The sequence below is a fragment of the Elephantulus edwardii genome, unplaced genomic scaffold (assembly GCF_000299155.1).
Source record: "Elephantulus edwardii isolate Elephantulus edwardi_28Jun2011 unplaced genomic scaffold, EleEdw1.0 scaffold00116, whole genome shotgun sequence".
In the NCBI taxonomy this organism is placed as follows: Eukaryota; Metazoa; Chordata; class Mammalia; order Macroscelidea; family Macroscelididae; genus Elephantulus; species Elephantulus edwardii.
In genome coordinates this window covers 5,201,872-5,225,832 of record NW_006399866.1, presented here as the reverse complement: position 1 = coordinate 5,225,832, position 23,961 = coordinate 5,201,872, and the positions used below count along the sequence as shown (strand labels likewise).

General features: G+C 44.8%; 1 protein-coding gene across 1 annotated transcript in view; it reads right to left on the bottom strand.

Annotated features, from left to right (window-relative positions):
- Window positions 1-7,302, bottom strand: part of FAM129B (family with sequence similarity 129, member B) — a 61,197-nt gene extending 53,895 nt beyond the window's left edge. Inside the window, exon 1 of the mRNA XM_006892618.1 lies at window positions 7,248-7,302. Within this exon, the coding sequence (XP_006892680.1) occupies window positions 7,248-7,302 (55 nt within the window). The remainder of the gene's footprint in view (window positions 1-7,247) is intronic.
- Between the last annotated feature and the right edge of the window lie 16,659 nt (window positions 7,303-23,961).

Genomic DNA, 23,961 nt, shown 5'->3' with positions numbered 1-23,961 from the left:
ACAGCTCTAAAAGGGATCATCAGTTGATGGTTCTGGGGGATGGTCAGGATGAGGGAGAATGGAATAAAAGTTAAAAAAAAAACAAACACCACACACAGAACATAAAAATAGTCAGACTAACTGGTTTGACAGAGACTGGTGGAACCCTTGAGACTACAGACCTAACCCCCCTTCACTCAAGTTCACTCAAATAGGCAGGCCTAGAATTCCAAGAGGTTGTTCCTTGGAACAATCAACCATGCAAGATCAAAAGGACAGCATATATCCAGGTATAAAGATCAGAAGGCAGGAAAGGGTAGGATAAAAGGATCAATGGAAATGAGAATCACAGGAAGGAAGCAAGAATAGTTGGGTTGCATTGTGGTTATTGTTAATTAATGTCATAAAACAAAACATGTATGAATGGTTGAATGCAAATCCAATTTGCTCTGTAAACTTTTGCTAAAAACCTAACCAAAAAAGTAAGTGTAAAAAAAACCTCATTCAAACAATTAGCAGAGGTGTGCTCCCAAATTTTGAGCATAGCACCTTGAAAAGTCAGATAAGGTTTCAGTAGCTTTGCTACTAACAACACTTCATCATCAATCTAGGTATTAGTATGATAAATCTTAGAAGAGACTTTATAAAGAGTGGTATCTTGTTGCTATTGTACTCACCAATACTCAAATGGCAATAGGCAATACTCAAATGCCAACTACATTATCATTTAACCTCACACATTAGCAATTAGAAAATATAAAGAATGTGAGAGTGAAAATAAGTCTTGGTCAATTCAGATGTTATGTGAATGTTGTTGTGTACCAGAGTCTGAATGGACCCATAGCTGAACCTCCAGAGGGTTTTCAGAGGTAGTTAATTGCACGGGAGGAGATTGCCCATCCTTCTCCCGCAGATCAGCTAGCTAGTGGCCTCAAACCACATGCCTTTGGGATTGCAGCTTAACTTTTTGCCACTAGGCCACTGACCAAATAGAAATGTTTTATTATCTTTTATTGCTTGTTTTGTACTGAAGTGCATGCAGTTTGCAAAGGGGGTGAAAGGTTATGTGTAAATACATCAAAAAGTGACCTCTCAGGAAGCTCTGGTGGCCTAGAGGCAAGGAGCTGCAACTACAATCCCAGAGGCTCACGGTTCAAATCCACCAGATGCTCTGCCGGGGAAGGAGGGACAATCTCCTCCTGTACCAGTCAGATCTGATCTGACGGTACACTCACACAAAAATAATAAAATAAAATTAAAAATTGACCTCTCAAATACAGGAAAATTGGATTTACTATGCACAAGGGTATTTAGACAGCTCTGTGAATACTAGCAAAAGACTAAAAGCAACTCCCAACAAACCTTAACAGTGAATTCGGTCAATAAATGAGTCCACACAGAGCAAGGAAAATAATGGGAGAAATGCTAACATTCTGACATAGAAAGATGTTCACAATATGGTGTGTGACCAGAAAAAAAAATCTAAACACAGAACCGCATAAACAAAATTAGATGAGGGTATTCACAGTGGTATGTTTGGAAATAGTGACACTAAAAACTTAAGTAATTTCTTTTTGTGGAATGGAACTGAAGGGAGGGGACATGGAGGGGCTTCTGTTTTTCACTTTATATGACAGCGGGTTTTTTTATTTTTATTTTTATTGTATTATTTTTACGTGTACCGTCAAATCAGATCTAACTGGTACAGGAGGAGATTGCCCCCTCCTTCTCCAGCAGAGCATCTGGTGGATTTGAACCGCATACCTCTGGGATTGCAGTGCAACGCCTTGCCACTAGGCCAGAGCTCCCTTGTTCTTCACTTTATATACTGCTAATTGTGCATGTATTACTTTTGCAATTGCAGGAAATATTTAAGTATTTTAAAAAATATTTTGTGTGCAACAATGGATGAATTGAAATCCAAGTTTTCTGTAAACTTTCATTAAAAATCATTTAAAATATAAATTTTTTAAAAATTTTAATTTTGTGTGTGTACCATCAAATCGGATCTGACTGGTACAGGAGGAGATTGTCCCTCCTTCTCCAGAAGAGCATCTGGTGGATTCAAACCCCGTACCTCTGGGATTGCAGTGCAGCTTCTTGCCACTAGGCCACTAGAGTTAGCCCAAAATAAAAAATTTTTTAAACTTTAAAAAAATAATTTTTTTTAAAAAGCAGTGGGAAATGAGAAATGGGGTCTCCTTTTGGAGTGATGAAAATGTGTTAAAATTTATTATGATGGCTGTACAACTATGTAAATAAATTTTAAAAACCATTGAATAGGTGAGTCATATGACATCTGAATTACATTTCAATAGAGCTATTATTGACCTTCCCCACAAGCTTTCTCAAACACATCTGAGGCTATGGGGTGAGGGGGTTTCTGTGCCACCACTGTTTCCTCGTGGGCATCAGAATTTCGAGAGCTACAACTTAATCCCCTCAAGGTTGTCTAAGAGGACAAAGGGCCACCCTGTAGCCAGTGCCAGGTTTCGTGCCTGGCAAAGAGAGCCTGGCTTGCACACCTTGAATGAGAGTGAACTCTCTCCACTTTGTTCCACTAGGACCATATGCCAAGAACTTTTCATACAGCACTGACACACCCTTCCCAAACCCTTCTCTCTGGTCTAGTCCTTTGGTCTAGGTTGAAGGCGTGAGTTAGCAAACCCACCTACTTCCCCCTGCTCATTCTTTTTTCCACTTCTCATATGGTCTTCTACCACTGCCCTCTGGTCAGCTCCAGAGAGCCCACATTCACCAAAGTGAAAGAAACTCAGTAATTAAGGCTTCTAAAAACCTGTGTGAAATCTCTAATTTATTCCAAGGCTGGACAAACCTTGGAGGAACAGAATCCAAACCACAGCTATGACTACATTCTTCCAACTCCAAACACCTGATCACTCGCCTTGCACACTCCAGAACCAAATGTTGCTAGCAGCCTCATGACAGTTCTCCACTCACATAGCAACCCCATGCGCAACAGACCCTGGCTGCTGTGAACCACTGGATTCTCATTAGCTGGTTGCCACGTCTTTCTTTTTTAGCCCGGAAACTCCATGGAAACCTGTTCAGCATCACGACAACACACAAGCTTCCACTAAGAGGATCACTCATTACGATCAGTCAGAACTGACTCATAGCTGACCTTCCGCTGCGTTTCCAAGGCTGTAAACTGCACAGGAAAAGACTGTCCACCTTAACTGTCCCATCTTTCTCTCTTGTAGCTGCTAAGAGATTTGTCTCTTTAGTAGTTCAAATCTTGATAGCAGTGACTTTGCTTTTGGGTCAGCAGGCAACTTCCTAATGACCATTCAACAAGATTAGTGTTGGAAATCAAACTGATGACAATCAAATTTGGTGTCCTGCAGAAAAGTCAAACACAGACCCACCAATGTCCCCAGATAAACATCAGAACTACCATGGAACTAGATAACAACTGTCCATTCAATTTTGACTCATAGAAACCTGTAGGACAGAGTAGCAAGGGTTATAAATATTTTTTTAGTTGAGCCAAGTTTACAAATCATATTGGGTATTCATTCACTCATTCATTTCTCATCATAAAGTTGGAACTAACTCATAACTGACCTTCACACTGAGTGTCCAAGACTGTAAATCACGTGGGGAAATAATGTCTATCTTTCTCCTGTGGAACTATTAGCAGTGCAACTCCCTACAGATTATGCCACCAGAGCTCTCTCAATCATTCATCTCATTTGCAAGGAATTGGATCCAGCAGGTTTTGTGAGGCTGTAAATCACCCAGGAAGAAACTGCCCATGTCCTCCCTTGGATCTCCTGGTGGATTCGAACCACTAGAGAGGCATTGCCTTTGGATTAACCACTTAATGCCCACAGACTGTATCACCAGGAGACCCTCAATCATTCATATTGTTGCTATTATGTACTGTTGAGTTAGACTAGCTATCAGCTGATCTTCCAGCACGTTTTCAGAACTAGAAATGTCTCCTGCAGAGCAGCTCCTGAATTTGAACCATATGCCTTTGAGTTGGCAGAGCAACTCCTTACCACTAAGGCACCAGAGTTCCCTGTTGTGTGTCATCAAGTCAGAATGGACCCATAGCTGACCCTCTAGCAGGTTTTTAGAGACAGTAAATCACAGGAGACTGCCCATCCTTCTCCTGCAGAGGAGCTGGTGGATATGAACCGCCTTCGGGACTAGGCCAACAGAGCTCCCTCGAAGGGTGTAAATCTTGGTGTAGACAACCACATCTTTTTTCTGCTGAGCAGCTGGTGGCTTCCAAATTCAGTAGCACTTATTTTAACTACTCACCAGAAAATAAGTAATAATAGTGATTGTTTACTGAGCACTCACTAAGCCCTAAGCACTGGTCCCCTGACACAGTGACTATCGCAAGGGGCTCAAGCATATCAGAGATCAAGAGGATGGTGCAGGATAGGGCAAGGTTCAGATGCATTGTTCATAGGGTCGCTGAGTCATAGGTGACTCAAGGGCACCTAACAAGGACAAGCACTAGCCCCAAGCACAAGCCCTAACTCAGGTCTTTATTTGCATTATTTCAGTAACTAGTAGGGAGGGGCACTATCATTGTTCCCATCTTACAGATAAGAAAATAGAGAGTAAAATACTGATTCAAGGATAGCCGGGTCTGTGCTGGGACCTTGAGCTGGTTCAAGTCTGGAGACTCTATGGAGTAGATTACCAGAAAACTTTGAGATCAACTAGCACTTCAGAAATGGAAAGAACTTCAGCCATCAGGAAGCACAGCCCCCTTGAGTTCCTCTGAAATCCAGAGAAAGTAAGAAGCTTGCCTGAGGTCTGACAGGTCTCCCAGCCCCAGGCCAGGGTTCTCCACACAAACATGCTCACATAAGTAGGATGGAATCATCTTGCCATCAGCCTCATGGGGCTGCTGGTTCGGGAACAAGTCCCTGCTTGCCAGCGGCTTTGAAATCCCAGGATGAAAGGTGTCGTGGCAGCAAAACAGCACTGTGGGCTGGAGCGCGCCTGACCTCTGCCAGGACTTGCCATCTGACATTCGCCTGCTCACCTGCTCAGGGCGGGCAGAGCTTCGGGCACCACCAGCCAAGCACTGATCTCAAACAGGCCTGGGAGCTCAGAGCACTGTGGGGAGGGATGTTCCAAATGCTGACGTTTCCACAGGGGCGGCCCCACTCTCCTGGGCAGCAAAACCTGGCCCCAGGTAGGGAGAGGTCTGGAATTTTAATTGTCTAGTATGAAAACGCTCCTGCTCCTTGGGTGGGGTAAAGGGGTGCACAAATCACTGAGGGTGGCAAGGACACACCCTCATTCCCCTCCAACAGGTATTTCTAAGCTGATCGCTTCCTTGGAGGTGGCTAGGAGGCTTCCTGGGTCTCTCTCACTTCCAACCTCCCACCCATTACCTTACTTCAAAGCCCCTTCAGGTGAGCCCAGACTAGGAATCTGAGGCATCTGAAGAGGGTTATTAATAGCACTGAAGTGTTGAGAAGAGAGAGGCCAGCACCCTGTTCTTCTCAGCCTGGCACAAAACAAATCCAACCCTCTTAGCAGAGGATACTTCACCTTTTGTGGCTCTAGTCTCCTCCCCACTAAAATGACCAGGGAAGAGGAGGGAAGCAGGGAGTCCTCAGCGCAGGAGGTAGGAAGAGGGGAAAGCCAGAGCTGGGTGTGGGGAAAGGAAAAAATCCCACCAAGGCAAGGCACACCCCACCCAGGCTGGGTGAGGGGCCCCAGCAGGAGGTCCTGAATGGATGGACTGTTACAGAGCCCCAGGACGCTGCCTCAGGGAGAGGACAGGAAAACTCCACCCACCCCTTCCTCCTCCTCCTGGGGCCCTACAAGGAGACTGTCCCAGACTTACTTGCCCCCACGGGTGGTCCTGGGCTAGAGAGGGCCTGATTCATGTCTACATGTCTCCCACCCCGTGACCAGCCCTAGGCCTAGCACAAAGAAGGAGCTCAGGCCCCTGGCCTAGGACCACAGTCAGTTGGCAAACTCCAGTACCTCCTTTGTGTCCTGCCAGGGTGGGGCCCTGGGGACATGAACCTGGTCACTGTTCTCAAGGTAAAAAAACATAGCTGCTGAAACTTTACAGAACTGTAAGACACTGAGATGATAATGGGAGGGCAGACAGGGAGCTTGGAGCCTGCTGGACAAAACAAGCAAAATAAACCAAGAGGAAATGTCTCCCTTCCTCTGGTCTGCCCCTGCCTGCTCCAGGACCCTGTGTATTTGGTGCCTTTTGCAGGCCAGGCCCAATGTGAACCAAGCTCCAAGATTCAGCTTGTCTTATTCTCTAATAACCAGTGAAGAAATTATAAACCCCATTTTAAAGAGAAGACAACCAAGGCACAGGATATAAGAGATTTATCCAAGATTCCACCACTGGGAACCAGATGTTGGATTCCACACAGGGCCATCTCACCCGGCCTGGAGAGGTTAAGCTACACAGACACAAGTTTCCCAAGCAGCCCGGGCTTCCCACCCTCTCGCCCTTTTCTCTTTGGTTGGCGTAGGAGGAAGCTAGGACCCTGCTGTAGCCCCCAGCCTCCCCGGGAGGCTCGGGAATAGCTGCTTCTCTGAGAAGTGGCCCCTGTGCAATGACAGACAGCGCAAGAGGCGGCTGGAGAAGGGGCTGAGGAGGCCTGGCAGTGGCCTTAAGAGGCCCGGCTCTGGCCTTTGCCAGCCCCCTAAACCCCATCCCGGCCATGGCCGCCAGCAGGGGTATCCTGCTGACATTGAGCCAAAGGGCAGTAGACACCCCTCTATTGATCGCTAGCACCACTCCCCAGGTCCAGACTCCAGCCCCGATGGGCTGGTTCCCAGAAAGCCACGTGTACTGACGCACAGTCCAGGGTGAGCCAGGGACCGGGATAGTTGAAGAAGAGGGTCAAGACGCGCAGGGGAGGAGGGCACATTAGAGGGCAGGGAACGATCTTGGAATGCTCTGGGAGCCGGTGGGAAGGGGTGTCAACGACCCTTCTCAGTGCTCAGTCAGGCGTAAAGTGCAGGGGAACTCAAGGCAAAAGAGTCTGAGGGGTCCAGAGCTTCCGATGGGGTTCTGAGAGGAGAGGGACGAATCGAATCCCCGCCAGATGGATAAAGGAAGTGGACGGGAAGGGACTCAAAGAGGGACAAATGAGGGGACAGTCCCCGGCTGCTCCCGCCCCACCCCAGGCCTGATTCTCGGGAGCCCCGGGCCCCAGCAGCCCGCGGAGTGGGGACAGACGGGGGCGTGGCCAAGGGCTCCCCAGGATCCCGGTCGCACCCAGCGCGGAACTCACCTGCGATGTGCTGGCGCCGGGCGTCATCCAGGTGTGTGGACAGCACGTCCCCCATGGCGAGGAAGCGCCGCAGTCGGTCTGGTCGCCGCCCGTGTAGTTGCCCGCGCTGATCAGGCAGACACCGCTGGCACCGTGCGCCCGCCCGCCCTGCCGATCGTGCCGCCTTTGCTGTGGCCTCCTCTCCGGCTCAGCTCAGCTCCGGTTCTGACCTCGTCTGTGCGTCAGTCTGTCTGTCGGTCCCACCAGCTCAGCCTTGCGTGCACCGCCCACCGCCCAGCAACCCCTCCGCGCCCCGCCCCGCCCCGCCCCCGCCCGGCCCCGCCCCCGCCTCGGGTGGGGCCTGGGGGCTGCAGACGCCGGGAGCGCCCGGGAGACGGAGACAAAGGAGAGGTCCCCGGAAAGATGCCGAGAGGGCACTGCAGGCGCAGGTCAAAACAAAGACTAAGCCGCTGGGGAGGTCATCTGGAAGGACAGGGTGCCCTGAGGGACTCTAGACAGGATGTCACCCCTGTCCTGGCTGAACAGAAGACAGTCATGCCGAGGGGGAACTGGCCGGGGACACCCAGACCGACCCAGAGTTCAGCTGGCTCCTCATTGCCCCCTCATTGCCCTGCTTCCTGCACCCTGGCCCCCAGCACTGATGCCCGCACTCGAGAAGTAAGCTGGCCTTGATGTAATCTGCACTAGAAGGTGTGCCTGCCGGCTTGCACAATAGCCTGAAAAAGGGAAAGGGGGAACAAGGAAGGCTTGATCCTGAAGCCATACACCTCCCTCAGCACCAAGGAGTAATTCCTTAGGCCTAGCGTATGGTCAGTCCAATTGGGAGGCGGCTTAGAGGACAGGGTATGTCTGGCATGCAAAAAGTGAAAGCACTCCATCTACAGTTTGCAAAACCCAGGGTCTGGATTTTAGTACCAAGTTTGGGGGACTGGACATGAGTGGGTTACCAATACCAGAGGAACTGCTTGCTGATGCTCAAATCTGTCCCGCATCCAAATAGAGGCCATCCAGTTTCTGCTTGCTTGCTTCTGGTGATTGGGTGCTCACCATTACTTTTTTTTTAAAATTAATTTCAATGAACATTTACAGAGATTTTTGGATTTCCATTCATTCATTGTTGCACTTTTCTCCCCTCCCACCCCACCCCCACCCCCAGTTTGCTCTACTCCTTGAAAAGCAAAAGAAAAACTCCTTCATTGGTACACAATCCCCCCACCTCCACCCCAAGTATACTCCACTCTGCAACCCTCATTCCGAACTCTTATGATAATCATAATGCCCTAAAATATATTTTAAACTGTTCTCTCCCTCATCAGCTTCAATGCAGTATACATAATTTATCCAGTTTTTCTCAGTCTTACCCCCACCCTGATGTCAGCCTCATTCTACAACAGTAGCACCACAAAGTATTTGTCCTTTTGTAACTGAGATACTTCACTCAGCATAATGTCCTCCAGAGTCACCCATTTTGAATAATATTGCATGAGTTCCTTGTTTTTCAATGCAGTATAGTATTCCATTGTGTAAATATACCACAGCTTCTCTATCCATTCCTTTGTTGATGGACACTTAGGTTGTTTCCAGCTCCTTGTTATTGTAAACAAAGCCACGATAAACATGGGTGTGCATATATCTGCTTGGATGTGGGTTATGGTCTTAAAGTATCCCATCAGGTCACTGGATACCTCTTATTGCAGCAGTTAAGAGTCTGGGGTAGGGGGTTTGGAATGTGGGGAAAGTATAGTAAAAGTCAACACTACTGAGCACCTAATTCAGTCTGTCAATATTGCAGGAGGTGATTCATGTACTTCAGGATCCCGTTCATGTGTTCAGTCACTCATGAGTCATGCGATCCTCTGCCAGAAGCTTAAAAAACCCAAAACTCATTGCCATCATGTCAGAACCAACTCAAAGCTGACCCTCTGGGGAGCTCTGGTGGCCTAGTGGCAAGAAACTGCACTGCAATCCCAGAGGTACATGGTTTGAATCCACCGGATGCTCTGCTGGGGAAGGAGGGACAACCAGTCAGATCCAATTTGATGGTACACACACATAAAATAATAAAATTTAAAAAATAAGAAAATAATAAAACTGGGCCTCCAATGGGTTTTTGAGAGGCAACAACAAAAAATCACAGAAGAGATTGCCCATCTTGATCCCAAAGAGTCACTGGTGGATTCAAATAACCAGAGAAATGTGACCTTTAGGTTAGTAGCACAATTCTTTACAGATTGTGCCACCAGAGCTCCCCCTGCAAGGTAATGTTGTTGTGTGCCATCAGGTAACAACTGACTCTTAGCTGACCCTGAAGTGGGCTTTCAAAAGCTGTAAATCACACAGGAAGATACTGCCCATTTTTCTCCTTGCAGAGCAGCTGATGGATTAAAATCACTTGCTGTGTTGGTGGTATGGTTCCTTAACCACTAGACCACCAGAGTTCCCTCACATTATACTAGGAGGTGAAAAAGACGAAGAAGTCGGAGTTGCTCTACTATATGACACTGAGCAAGTGGCTTACCTCTTTGGTGGTTTTTTTGTTTGTTTGTTTGTTTGTTTAATTTAAAATTTTTTAATTGTGATTTTAATGAAAATTCACAGAAACGTTGGATTTTCATTCATTCTTTTTTTGCACATTTTCCTCCCTACCCTACCCCCAGTTCACTTTATTTTTTTAAATGTATTCATTGTTCACAATTGCTTGCTATGCGTCAGAAGACTAGATAATGACTAGGGATGATAGAAAGAGAATTGATGCCTTTGAGCTGTGGTGCTGGAGAAGAGTATTGAATATACCATGGACTGCCAAGAGAACAAACAGGTTTGTCCTGAAGAGGGTGAAACCAGGCTGCTCCTTGGAGACAAGGATTCTGAGGCTTTGTCTGACATACTTTGGACATGTTGCAAGGAGGGACCAAAGGACTGCATGGTTGGAAGAATGGAAGGATGGTGAAAGAGAGGAAGACCCTCTATGAGATGGATTGATTCAGTGACTGGGGTAATGAGAGTAAGCGTGTCAGAGACAATAAGAATAATGATCCTAGGGAGCTCTGGTGGCCTAGTGGCAAGAAGCTGCACTGTAATCCCAGAGGCACATGGTTCAAATCCACCAGATCCTCTGCTGGAGAAGGGGGGGCAACCTCCTCCTGTACCAGTCAGACCAGATTTGATGGTACACACACAAAATATAATAAAACAAAATATTTATTAAAAAAATAATGATCCTTTGTGCGTGTTTTTTTTTTCATTTATTTTATACTGGTTTATTTACAGAGTTCATATGCATTGCTTCTCATACCAGATCTGTCCCATTTCCTTCACCCCTGTCTCCCTCCACCTATCAAATTGCGTGACCCTATGATTAATGCTAACCCCCCATCCTCAGCCCTCTGCCCCCCTCCCTTTGGATCCTCATATTCATTCTACAATTACAGCCTTATGAAATATTTGTCCATATGGGACTGAATTCGTTCACTTAGTAGTGCTCTCCAGTTCCTCCCAAGCTAGATAGCAATTTACAAAATCCTTGCACCTGTGTACTGCATAGTATTCCATCATGTGAATGTACCATAATTTCTCAACCCATTCGATTGTGGTTGGACATTGGGGCTATTTCCATGTTCTTGGGATGATGAATAACGCTGCCACGAACATTTGTGTACAACTCTCTGTTTGTGCCTCAGTTCTCATTTTCTCAAGGTATATTCCAATCAATTAGCCCTTTGTTTTGAGGACTAAATGAGATAATAAAGTGCATAGCACAGTGCCTGTTGCACCATCAATTGTTGCTCAAAATACAGAACATGTCATTATAATATTCATCACAGCTCCCACCCTCAAGAGCACATAAAGACTAAGGAAGGAGCAGAACATTCTGTTTGAGGAAAATCACAGAGGAACCAGAGCCAGACAAGAAGTTGAAACATAAGAATTTTGACAGGTGATACTGGGGAGCAGCATTCCGGGCAGTGGGGACAGCACAGGTGAAGGCATGGCCTTTGAACAGAGTCATCAGGTGGAGTTGAAGTCAAGCTGACAGAAAGGAGTTTCCTGTTACAGTAGCAAAAACTGAGGCCCAAGAAGGGAGGGTGACTTGCTAACTCACACAGCAAAACAAAGGTAGAACCCAACCAGCAGTCAAGTTTCTTGCCTGATACCCACTGTCTGAACCTCTTTGAGCAAAAAAGGCAAATAATGCTAGTAATCTCATTTCATTTTTCCCATGGCCTTAACTGTCAGAAATTTGTAAGGACTGGAAGGGCCTGACCAAGGAGGGGATAGAGAATTGTTTATTGGTCTGGGTAGAGCTGGCTGGCATCTAAACACCCAGGATGGCCCTTCAGCCTAGTTGGGGCCACATGTAGACTTTCTCTAGTCTTCCTCAAACACCCAGATCCACAGATACCCATAAACCTCCCAGTGAACCAGGTTTGTAAGCCAAGATGTACAACCTAGGCCTGAGGGACTACGGAAAGTGGCCAGGGTAGGAACGGGGCTTGGCTGTGCTCTTGACTCTACCCCACATCACTTAACCCTCTGAGCTTCTGTGGTTTCATATGCTAGACAAAAATAAGAATGTAAAAAAAAAAAGAGAGAGAGAAAAGGTATTGTAAACTGTAAGGTGCTGTGCAGTTATGTGAATGGCTCCTCCCACACCTGGGAGCCTCCAATTCAAGATTCAAAATTTGTCTAGGGAGTTGACTGAAAAACAATCGGAGGTTACTCAGTGTCACTGAAATATCCATGTGGAAATTGCTAGAACTACATATTTTCATATATATATATATACACACACACACACATACACACAGAGAGAGAGTTGTGTACCTGAGAATCAGAACTGACCCCTAGCTGACCCTCTGATGGGTTTTTAGAGACAGTTAATTAATTGCACAAGAGATTGTCCATTCTTCTCCCACGGAGCACCTAGTGGCCTTGAACTGCCTTGGAACAGCTTTCTCTCTCTCTCTCTCTCTCTCTCTCTCTCTGTGTGTGTGTGTGTGTGTGTGTGTGTGTGTCTAAAAGAATAAATAAAATTAATTGGGATTTTTAAAAATCAGAAGAAACTCTTATGGGGGTAGAAATGGTCTATATTGCCTGGGATGGTGGTTCCACACAAGTGTATATTTGTCAAGAAGCCCTAGTGGTGTAGTTCATTGTAAGTCAGATTGATGACCCAGAGGCTAGAGGTTCAAGTCTACCAGCAGCTCTGCAGGAGGATGGGCACTTTCCTCCCATAAAATTATAAGGCCTTGATAACTAAATGGAAGATCCCAATGGAAATCAGATTCTATGAGAGTGGACTATATATTTGCCAAACTTTCTGATAAGGGAGCTCTGGTGGCCTAGTGGCAAGAAGCTGCACTCCAATCCTGAAGGTGTGTGATTTGAATACACCAGATACTCTGCTGGAGAAACTTCCTGGAAAAAGAGGGGCAATCTCCTCCTGTGCCAGTCTGATCTGATTCTATGGAACACAAAAAGCAAATAAACAAACAAACAAATGGGGAAAACCCCACACTCATCAACAAATACTTAAATGGATGCATTTAATTTTTTTTAAAGTCATGCTTCAATGAAGTTTATTTATAAATTAAAAAAACCAAGTATGTCATGAAGATGGTCAAAGTCTCCACTTTCCTAGAGCTTACATTCTCAAGCTGGGAGGCGAGAGACAGCAAATAAAATAATTTCAGATAGTGGTGAGCTCAAATAAGACAATGAAACTGTGCCATGGCATAGGACAGGAGTAGAAGTTCCTACCTTGGATAAGTTGGCCAAAAATACCTTTTCAGAGAATGGGATACTCCAAGATAAAATTGGCAAAAAGGAGCATGCACTGTGAAAATTCAAGAATGTTGTTTTTGTGACTGTTAGTTGTACTGCTAGTCTACTTCTCTTTGGTGGTTCAAATTCACCAGCGCCTCCATGGCAGAAAATCTCCTAGCATGCAATTTATAGCCTCTAAAATCCAATGAGAGTCAACTATAAGTCAGTTCTAACTCTATAATAATGATTTGAGTTTGAGAGTTGCCTTTGAATTTATTTTTTTAAGAAAATCAACAAATATTTATTAACAATTTTTTCTTCTTTTATCCAGTATTTCAGAAGAGAAAAGTTATTTGCCACTCAATACGGAATTTATTTTTTTTAAATAAAATTTTTATTTTATCATGGTTTACATAAAAAGTTCGTATACCCTTTTTTCACACCAGACCTTTCCCATTTCCTTTACCTACCCCTCCCTCCACCCATCAAATTGTGTCTCCGTGCCCATCCTCACCCCTCCACTCCTACCCTTCCCCCCTCAGATCCTCATACACTTTTACTAGTTATCTTTCTATTTCTACAATAATGGTCTTATACAATATTTGTCCATGTGGAAATGAGTTCTCATAGCATAATGCTCTCCAGACCCTCCCAAGTTAGGTAGTGATTTTCAAAATCAATGTTTCTCCTTGCTGCGTTGTACTCCATCATGTGAATGGTGGGTCCTGTGTTATTTTCATGATCTTTGGTTTATTTGAAACCATTGTTGTGACTGTTGTGTCAGTCTGTCTCATGCTGTTGTTATTGTCAAGTGTCATTGAGTTGGCTTCATCTCAGAGCGACCTTATGAATTACAGTTCGAACCTTGCCCGATCCTGTATCGTCCCCCTAACCATGTTCAAGTCCATTGTTAGGATCACGGTGTCAATCTATGTTGTTAAAGGTTTTCCTGTCTTTTGCTGACCCTCTACCTTTTCTTTTTCCACGTCCTAGCCTCTCCTAATAACATACCCCAAAGTATAAAAGACCACGTTTCACTGACCTTGCCTCTAAGCAGCACACTGGTTGTACTTCCTTCAGGACAGGTATATTTTTATGTTGGTGCATTCAATAGTCCTAACATCTCAGTTCAAAGGCATAGATTCTTCTGTCATCCTTATTCAGCTTTCAGATGCATAGGAAGCAAATGAAAATACAATGACTGCAAGCAGGTGTACTTTATTTTTTAAACTGATAGCCTTGCTCATTAGCACTTTGGAGAATTCCTTGATAGCAGACTTTTTTCAATACAACATGTATTTTATGTTTTGACTGCTGTTACCAAGGCTGTTGTAAAATGACTAATTGTCAACTTCAGTCTTTTCTCTGTCAACCACAATTGATCCAGTGGTAAGGATTTTTTGTTTTCTTGATGTTGAGATGTAATCTCTACCGAAAGAGAGATCACCTGGAGAAAGTGCTTCACATCTTCTTGACTTCCTTCTAGCAAGTTTCGTCATCTACGTAATGCAAGTTGTTGATGAGGCTTCCATGAATTCTAATGCCACATCTTTATCATAGAGTCCAGCTTTTCAAATTTTTTGCTCAGCGTATAGATTATTCATAGATATGGAGAAAGGACATAACCCTGCCACACACTTTTCCTGACTTTAAAACTTGGAATGCTCCTTTGTTCTGTTTAGAAAACTATTTCTTGGTCTAGGCATAGCTTTCACATGAGCACAGTTAAATGTTAGGGGATTTCCATTCTTACTAGTGTTGTCCATATTATATATGTTATGATCCACACGGTCAAATATTTTTTCATAGTCTATAAAACACATGTAAACATCTTTCTAATATTTTCTACTTTCAGGCAAGATCCATCTCACTTTAGCAAAGTTATCACTAGTTCCACAGGAGTGAGGGCAGCCTCACTAGTGGGAAGGAGACTAAAAATTAATAGTTCAAGGTAGATTCCTATGAGTTAGAGGCTAGGTTCAAACTTTATCATTTCTGATACCACTGGTCCCTCCCACAGAGCGCTTTATTTCTCTACAGTGATTTCTTCATTGCAATGGCCACACAGATTATACTTATAGTCCAATGTTTATTATTATTCTAATCTGTATATGCTCAAAATACAGTTCTTGGGTCAGAGCAGCCTCTTATCTGCTCTGCCTCAAAGCAGGCCACTCCCTGGCCCTCAGCTCTTCTGACAGCTCACATCTTTTGTGGATTTTTTCTATTTGTTTGTTTGTGGATTTTGTCTTGTTTGGTTTGATTTTTCACACAATTGTCCATAGACATTTTAGAACATTAATTGCCATTGATTAATGTAATTCATTATCATTTCCAATCTACCCAATTATTGTATATTACCTTGTCCTGCACCTGTCTTACTAATTTATTACTTTTACTCCCCTCTCCTTGCTATGTATCTGAGAGCTGGACAATGAATAAGGATGACAGAAGAATTGATGCCTTTGAGCCATGGTGTTGGAAAAGAGCACTGAACATTCCATGGATGGCCAAGAGACCAAACAGATACGTCTTGGAGAGGGTGTAGTCAGAGTGCTCTTCGGAGGCAAGAATGATGAGGCTTTGCCTCACATCCTTTGGGCATGCTGCTAGGAGGTTCTCCTTGGAGAAGGAAATGATGCTGGGAAAGATAGAGGGTTGGCAAAGGAGAGGAAGACCCTCAACCAGATTGACTGACACAGTCCCTGCTGCAATGGGCTCTTGTGTGTCAGGAAGTGTGAGAACACACACAGGGTAGAACAGGGTTCAGATCTTTTGTTTATAGGGTCATTATGAGTCCTACTCAACTCGACTGCACCTAAAAACCCTCCAAGATTAATTCCGTGTATAAACCTTTCCTTAGCTTTTTATAATAGTGGTCTTATACTGCAATTGCCTTTTTTGTGACTGGCTTGTAAAATACAGCATACTATGTTCTAAATTCAACCATGCTGTATAATATTGCTCTACTTTGGAAAATGTTACAAAACTCATGAGGTCTGCCAATAAGTGCTGAGGAATCCCACTCCAAAAGCAAGCCTCCTGCCATAATGTGCTCATCAATCTTGTTCAGTGCCTGGGTAGCTCTTCATGCCATCTCCTGCTGGTCTCCTGGTTCCGCTACCTCTGTTTCCCTGCCAGTGCTTCTCACCATTTCCCACCACCTCTGGTGTTACAGTTATCTGTCTCCTGGATCCAGGAGGCTCCCAGTGCAAGTACCCCCTGTCCAAAAGACATGCTCTGCTTCAATATCTTCTTCTTGGTGATAGTCAAACATCATTTGTCTGTCTCTGAAAGGGCTCATTTTAAGCCTCCTGGGACGTCAAAACTGGCCAATCCTCTCTTAGGATTGCGTGGTTATTTGCATGGTTCCACTCCCACAAAGTCTTTTCCAAGGACTAGCCCATCCTGATAACATGCTTAAAAGATATAAAAGGAAGTCTCACCATCTTTGCTTCAGATTGCACTTCTTCCAAGACAGAGTTGTTTGCTTTTTTGGCAGGTTAAGGCAGATTCAATACCTTTTCCTCCTTGGAAAAGGGTATCAGACTTGAAAAGGTAGAGAAGGTCAGTGAAAGCAAGGACGACTGCACAGAGATGGATTGACATGATTGCGACAATGGGCTCAAGCAGAGCGGAGATTGTGAGGACGGTGCCGGATTGGACAGAGGGTCACTACGAACTGGAATGGACTCAGAGGCATCTGACAACAAACCACACAAGCGTCTTATGCACCTTATTTGCATTGTTAGCAAGCTATCCAATCCCCTTGGTAGGTCACAAACACTTTATCTGCATAGTCTCCTTCAGCCTTTGGTGAAAGTTACAAAGGTTACAAGATCATGGCAAGTGTCATTTTTCAGTGATTGGTCTTCAGTGATGGCATGTCCACTGATCCACTGATGGGCTGGTACTATGTACCAGGTGTCATGCCAAGAGCTTTCCACACTTCATTCCATGCTGTCCTCACAACGTCTATGGTAGAGATAATCATATCTATTTTAAAGTTCAATAAAGTATTGTGAAGACATGTTAAAAGAGTGAGATTTCATTGTCTGCATTTAAGAACCCTTTTTTCAACATTAGAATATGAGGGATCCACCAGATGTTCCACTGGAGAAGGGGCAATCTCCTCCTGTGCCAATTTGACGGTACACAACAAGAAAAAGGGGGAGGGGGAATAATAACATGAGGGTATGGAAAGGATCTGTCAAGTAAAGTTTTCAAAATGAGCAAAGGCAAGAAACAAGAATCTTAATGGACTGCTGGGCCAGATGGCTGTCCCAGAATTTTTTGCAGGATTTCACTGTGAGGGGCTTCACTGTGAGTAGGTGGAATCTGATGGAGATGTTCTTTGAGTAGCCAGAGCGTTTTAAGTTGTTTGTTTTCTATACCTGGGAAGATTGTAAAGCTCTTTAGAAATGTTCAAATCTTTACCACTTTGTTAAAATCACACCAGTTACGATCTTTGACTCGGGGAGGCAATGAAAAGTTAATGTGTGTGTTTACTTACCAAAACCCAACCCCCCTACCATCCAGTTGACTCTGACTCATTGTAACCCTATCAGAGAGACAGAACTGCCCCACAGGGTTCCTAAAGCTGTAAATCTTTATTGCAAATCTTTATGGGACCAGGCTGCCACATCTTTCTCCTATAGAGTGACTGGAAGGTTCAAACTAACAACTTTTTTGTTTGCAGTTTACCCAACGTACCATCAAGGCTTCTGTGTATAGGTTTAAGGGGAGGGGGAGAGATATATGTTATTACTCATCAGCAATGTCAGGGAAGGGAAGAAAGGATTCCAGGAAATTAGGCATCAGGAGGATTTCTCAATCCTCAATGTTTAGAAACTCTTGACCTTCCTCTTGATGCTGTTTAGCTTTTGATTTTGAGCAACTTTTCAGACAGTTGTTGGTTGTGTTTTTCATTCACACCTTTTGTCTGCAATTCTCTTGGGGTGTCATTGACTGGTAAGCACTCCCCCCCCCCCTTTTTTCCTTGTGTACCGTCGAGTCGGATCCAACTGGCATGGGAGGAGATTACCCCTCCTTCCCCAGCAGAGCATCTATTGGATTCAAACTGTAAACACTCTTATGAATTTAGCTAACTCTAGTGAACTAGTGGTTGTACTGCCAACACAAAGGCATGCGGTTTGAATCCATCAGTTGCTCAGAGGGAGGAAGACCAGCAATCCTACCATGTGATTTACAGCCTCTGAAAACCTGCTGGAGGGTCAGCTATGAGTCAGTTCTGACTTGATGGCACAAAACAATTTACAAATTTAGTTAGAATTTCTCAGCTCCACCAGGTTTGTAGTGTATAGCTGTGAGTGGTGTCCCCTGCTCTTGTTCTAACACTCTGAATGATGTACTAGATTCTCCCACCCCTTTTCTTGGCTCAGGTTCTGGAACCTGGTGGAAGAAACCAACTGTGGACCAAAGGAAGAGATGGCTTAGATCTAGAGGAGAGAGAAGGTTTCTCCCCTGCCTACCCACGTACAGCTCCTGACTCATGGCTCCGCACTGGTCCTCACCGGTCCTTGGTCAGGAAGTGGCTGCTGCCAAATTGAGTCCCTGAAGGGCTGCCGTGCCCTACCCCACCCTCAAGCATGTTTGCAACAAGGGACTCAAAGGTGAAGATTAATGAGACAGGCAGTCCCCAGATTAAAAACAAATTCCCTGCCCTAAATCTGTCCTTAAATAAAATTTATACCTAAGTCTGAACAGTTCGTCATAGTTCATAGCTAAAACCAGTCTGTCAAATATTTGTCATAGTATAGAGTGTACCTTTCTACAAAACATTTCCAGATACACTAAAATGGCTCAACATAACAATACAGTTAACAATAATAATTATTTAAGCAGCGCTCATTTACTACAAACTACTCTATGCTGCCTGGGTTATTGATGCACTAGGCTTGACAGGGGTTGGTTCAGAACCCTGGGTGGTTGGGTTGTAACTCCGGCTTGTGCATAAATCAGATGTTCAGACGCTCATTACCCAGGAACTGCCTGTGATTACTTGAAAGGGAGGGTCCAGGAGGTCAGAGCCAGAGCTTGGATGGAGGCCAGAGAATGAAGGGATTTACCCCAGATCTTGCAGTAAGAGCCCAGACCAGGCCCCCTTCCTTGTCCTGGAGGAAGAGGAGGAGTCCTTCCTCACCCCATTGGTCCCTCTCTCTCCCCAGTTGGCCCCTTGCCTCAGCTCTACTCCCTCTACAAACCTGTCAGACCTGAAATAGCCCTGGAGAGAAAAAAAACAAACACCTCAGGTAAACAGAAGGGAGTGTGAATGAATCAGGATTCTGTTTTTAAGGAGTATCATGTGTCCACCTCTGTTTACCCAATTGGCATGGCCTGTTGTATGGAAGAGACCCTGGCACCCCTCCCAGCCCTCCCTGCTTTATTAACTGTTGAGAGGTGAAAGGAGCTGCAGCTCACAGCCGACTCCATCTGTCACCTGGCCTTGGGCTGCTAAAACTCACTTTTTGCTCCTTCAGTGGCCAAGCTGTCATCTCTCTCCAGCTCCAGAGCTGTATCCAAATGTAGGAACCCCATCCCCCCTACACACACACACACACACACACACACACACACACACACACACACACTGGCCTCCAGCCTCATCACGTCACGTGTAATCATTCTTGAGACAGCATTCATCCTTGAGACAGTGTTCATACTCCTCAACATGGCTTGGCATCTAAGGCACCCATCAGGCTCTGTCTTGCTCCTCTTCCTCTTGCCACTCTCTAGCCACCCAGACCTTTTTTCACATCCTTAAATTGCCATTACTCCAGCCTACATCAGAGTTTCCACATGTGCCCTTCCTCTGCACATAAGAGTTCCTTTCCTTGTCTTACTCCATCAAGCTCTTGGTCAGACCTCAAGGCAAGGCACTCTCTGTTGGAAGAGAGACTTTAGTGAATCCCAAATGAGGTCAGGTTTCTATTATTGCTCCCCTCAGTCAGCTATACTCCTTCATCACCATCAGCACTTTTATGATTTTTCTCATCACACACGTGCTTATTTGCTTACAGAGATTTATTTCTGAGGAAAAGTACAGTCACCATTTAAGATGACACCTGCAGCACCAGACATATCAGGAGCCTGCGAGGTCACCCTGGATTGCTGTCCTGGACACTGGAGGAAGAGGATGCCAATGAGAGAGCCGCCTGATCCCTGGGACGTTGGACTTAACAAACTCGTTCACAGAACCTGTCGGTACTCAGGCTTACAGGGGTCCTGCCCACTTTCCATTTAATGGCAAAGTCTGTTTGACCGCTTCGCCAGCCCTGGGAATCCTGTGCTTGCATACCTCTAAGGGAGGAGTGCTCACCATCTACACAGCTCCGGAGAAGAGAAAGCAAGCAGGCAGGAGAATGAGAAATAAGGACAGTAAAAACCACAAACGTTGCCATTCAAGGCAGGTTTCTGCGGTGCCAACAGTGGACTTTGCCCCCTCTGCCTTCTTTAATTTTCACCACAGCGCTGGGAAGAAGGTCCTTCTTTGCCATCCTCTCCACCACAGTGGGGTGAGGAGCACTTGTTAAAAAACACTGAACTCAGGAAGGTTTGTCCGAGGCCGCAGAGCAAGGAAAATGAAGATAAAACCCACTTTCAAGAAACCAACCCACCCACTTTGAGAGTTAACACAGCACTACACCATAAACCCTTCCCAGCTCAAACCTGTGCATTCATCTATTTCTCAACCACAGAATGAGATTCTGCCATGCCCACTGTTTTTACAACATGAATGTATTTTTGGAGACCAGAAATAATCATCTACTAATACATAAGGGCTGAGTAATAGTCTATTGTATCACTCAATTAGGTCTATTAGCTTGTCTCCTAACCCAAAGGTTGGCAGTTTGAAGCCATCCATCAGCACTGAGAAAGCAAAACCTGGCTATTACAGCAGAGAAAATGTTATGGAGCAGTTCCACTCTGTAATGCATGAATTCACCATGAGTCTGAATGGTTTGTTTTTTGGTTTATGGTTCCATTAAACTGGGCACTTGTTTCCTTAATTGTTTTCTGAAGATAAATTTCTAGAACTGGAATTTCTGGGAGAGATAGCCTTTTGTGGCTTTTGATACATGGTGGCAAATAGCCCTGCTGACATAACTGTGGCAGCCAGCCGTCCTCCTGGCACTCACTAAGAGCCTGTCATTATGTCCCTCCTCAGGAACGCTTGTTCTGTGGTGACCTGTGCATGAGTATTTTACCTTATCCGGCTAGGGCCTGGTAGTGGCTCTTAGTTCCTCTGGAGCCAGCCCGGAGGGGTTTCAGGCCTCCCCAACCCCGCCCACCTCTTCCTTGTCAGGCTAGGTTTCCTGCTGCGACACAGCTGCCCCTCACCAATGGGTGACTCAGAGCCTGTCCAGGACGGTGGTGCTGCTGGGTCCAACCTCCGAGTGACTAAGCTTGTGGTGAATCTGGGCCTGCTTTGCGGGGTGGGGTGCCTGCCACCTCCACCCTAGCCTGGCTCTTCTTTCTCTCGCCCTCGGCTCTGCTGTTTTCTGTCTTCTAGTTTGGTTTTCTCCACAGAAGGAAAAGAATGATGGATTTAAAAAACTATTTGCTGAGTGACCACCGTGAGCTAAGGGTGACTGAGATTTGGTTCCCACCTTCCCGGGTGATGAAGGGGGCACAGTCTGACAGAAATGATTTTGTGGGAGGGACAGAGAGAAGGCCAAAGAGGAAGGCGCAGGGAAGGAGCAGCTAGAGACGTGTGGTGGGGAGCACACAGAGCTGGGCTTTGGGATAGACACTGGCAGGCCTCTGTGTAAGAATGAACCAGCCTTCAAGGTCTAGGCCATATAGCCCAGCCCATAGGATATCTGCATACCTTCGAATCAGACCCTCCTGTGACTCTTCAGAGGCTTTAAATCACATCAAAGGAGGTTGCCCATCTTTCTCCCATGAAGCAGCTGATGGACTTGAACCGTGTGCCTTAGGGTTGACAGCGCAACTTCTAGCATGGGTTCACCAGAGCTTGCTCCTGGAAGAATTAGGAAAGTCAATAAGGATAGTCTACAACAGCCCTGAGCCAGGACCCAGGCAGCTTGCACCATGGCAAGGCCCTTCACACACACATACTACCAGATGTTCTGTAGAGGGCATATCTGGACATCTGAGCACAGCAGTCCAGAAGGAGGAGAAGGCTGCAAGCACCAGCTTCTAGAGAATGTTTGAAAGTATGTGTATGGAAAGTAATTTTAATGTCACTACGAGCTCCGGTGGTATAGTCTGTAGAGATCCGACTAATCCAAAACAACTTGTCTGGTGATCTGAATCCATCAATGGCTTTGAGGGAGAAAGATGATTCATTTCCTCTCATGTGATTTTACAGCCTCGGAAACCCTTTGGAGGGTCAGTTATCACTTGGTTCCAATACAACAGTGAGTGAATTTAAGAATGTCACTATGACCAAAGCCTTCAGTTCGGATTACATCTCGATATTAAGAAAACAAAACCCCTTACTATTAGACCAATAGGCCATATTAAGACAGACAGAAAAACTCAAGTTACCAACCATTTCCTTTTACTTGGATCTACAATCAACACCCATAGCAGCAGCAGTCAAGAAGTAAAAAACCATGTCATATTGAGGAAATCTGCTGTGAAGGACCTCTTGAAAGTGCTAAAGCGTAGGGATGCCAATTTAAAGACTAAGATGTGCCTGATCTAAGCCATGATATTTTCAATTGCATCTTTGTTTGCATCTGAAAATTGGACAGTGAATAAGGAAGATCAGAGAAGAATCAAGGCCCTTGAATGTTGTGTTAGTAAAGAGTATTAATTATACCATGAACTGCCAAAAGCGCAAACAACTCTATCTTGGAGGAATTACAACCAGAGTTCTCCTTGGAGACAAAAATGGTGAAAGTTCATCGCATACATTTTAGTATGTTGTCAGGAAGAAAAGGCCAGTTTATGGAAAAAAGATAATCATTCTGGAAAAAGTACAGGGGCAGTGAAAGAAAGGAAGACACTTAGTGAATTGACACAGTGATGACATGTTTGCATATAGTTGAGATTGAGAGGATAATACAGGATACAAGGCTCCAATCGGCTGTTCACAGGGCTGGGTCATTGTCAACTCGAAGGCATCTGAAAAACAACATGTTACTTACTGTGTTCTCTTGTTGTGCTATAGGTTGAACACGCACACATTTTGCTGCTAGCCAAAAGACTGGCAGCTGCTCCACAGGAGGAAAAGAGGCAGTCTACTTCCATAAAGATGTACAGCCTTGGCAACCTCGTCCTTCTTTCTCCAATGGAGTTGTTATTCGTTGGAACTGATAGTCACTGTGTCACTATGTGGTCACTACTAACATTTAATGTCTGAGTGTCAAAGATGCTACACATTCTGTCCTACTGACCAGTTTTGCCCAGGGACAATTCCCATCCCACTTCATTCCTGGCCTTCCTAAAAAAGGTGGGCTGGAACTCTTCTGCTGCCTCTCTGCAGCCTGATTAGGTTGTAAAGAAGATCATACTGATTTTTTTTTTAACTTTAAAGAATAGTACTTTATTGAGTAAGTTTTATTCAGAGAAAAATAAGCTTTAATCCACAGTGACTGCCAGATAATAGAGTGGAAAGCAATTTTCTTAGTTTTCTACACTGATGCAAAGGTTCATATTAAATTGAAAAAAAAGCCATAAAATTATATTCACAAATACAGTATTCTACCTCTATACATTGCGCATGAACATTCACAACACTAACACAACAAGGTAAGAATCAATCAACCATTCTGCCAGGTTAGGTACAGAGTATCAATGATGAGGGGAGAAAAACCCCAAAAACTAAATCTAACAAATTACATGAAAGCCTTTGTTACATCAAATAAAAATGCAACTTTGTTACAAAGTAGCAATAAAATATACTTATATAGTAATTTTAAACTTTTATTAATGATACATACAAATGTAGTAAATA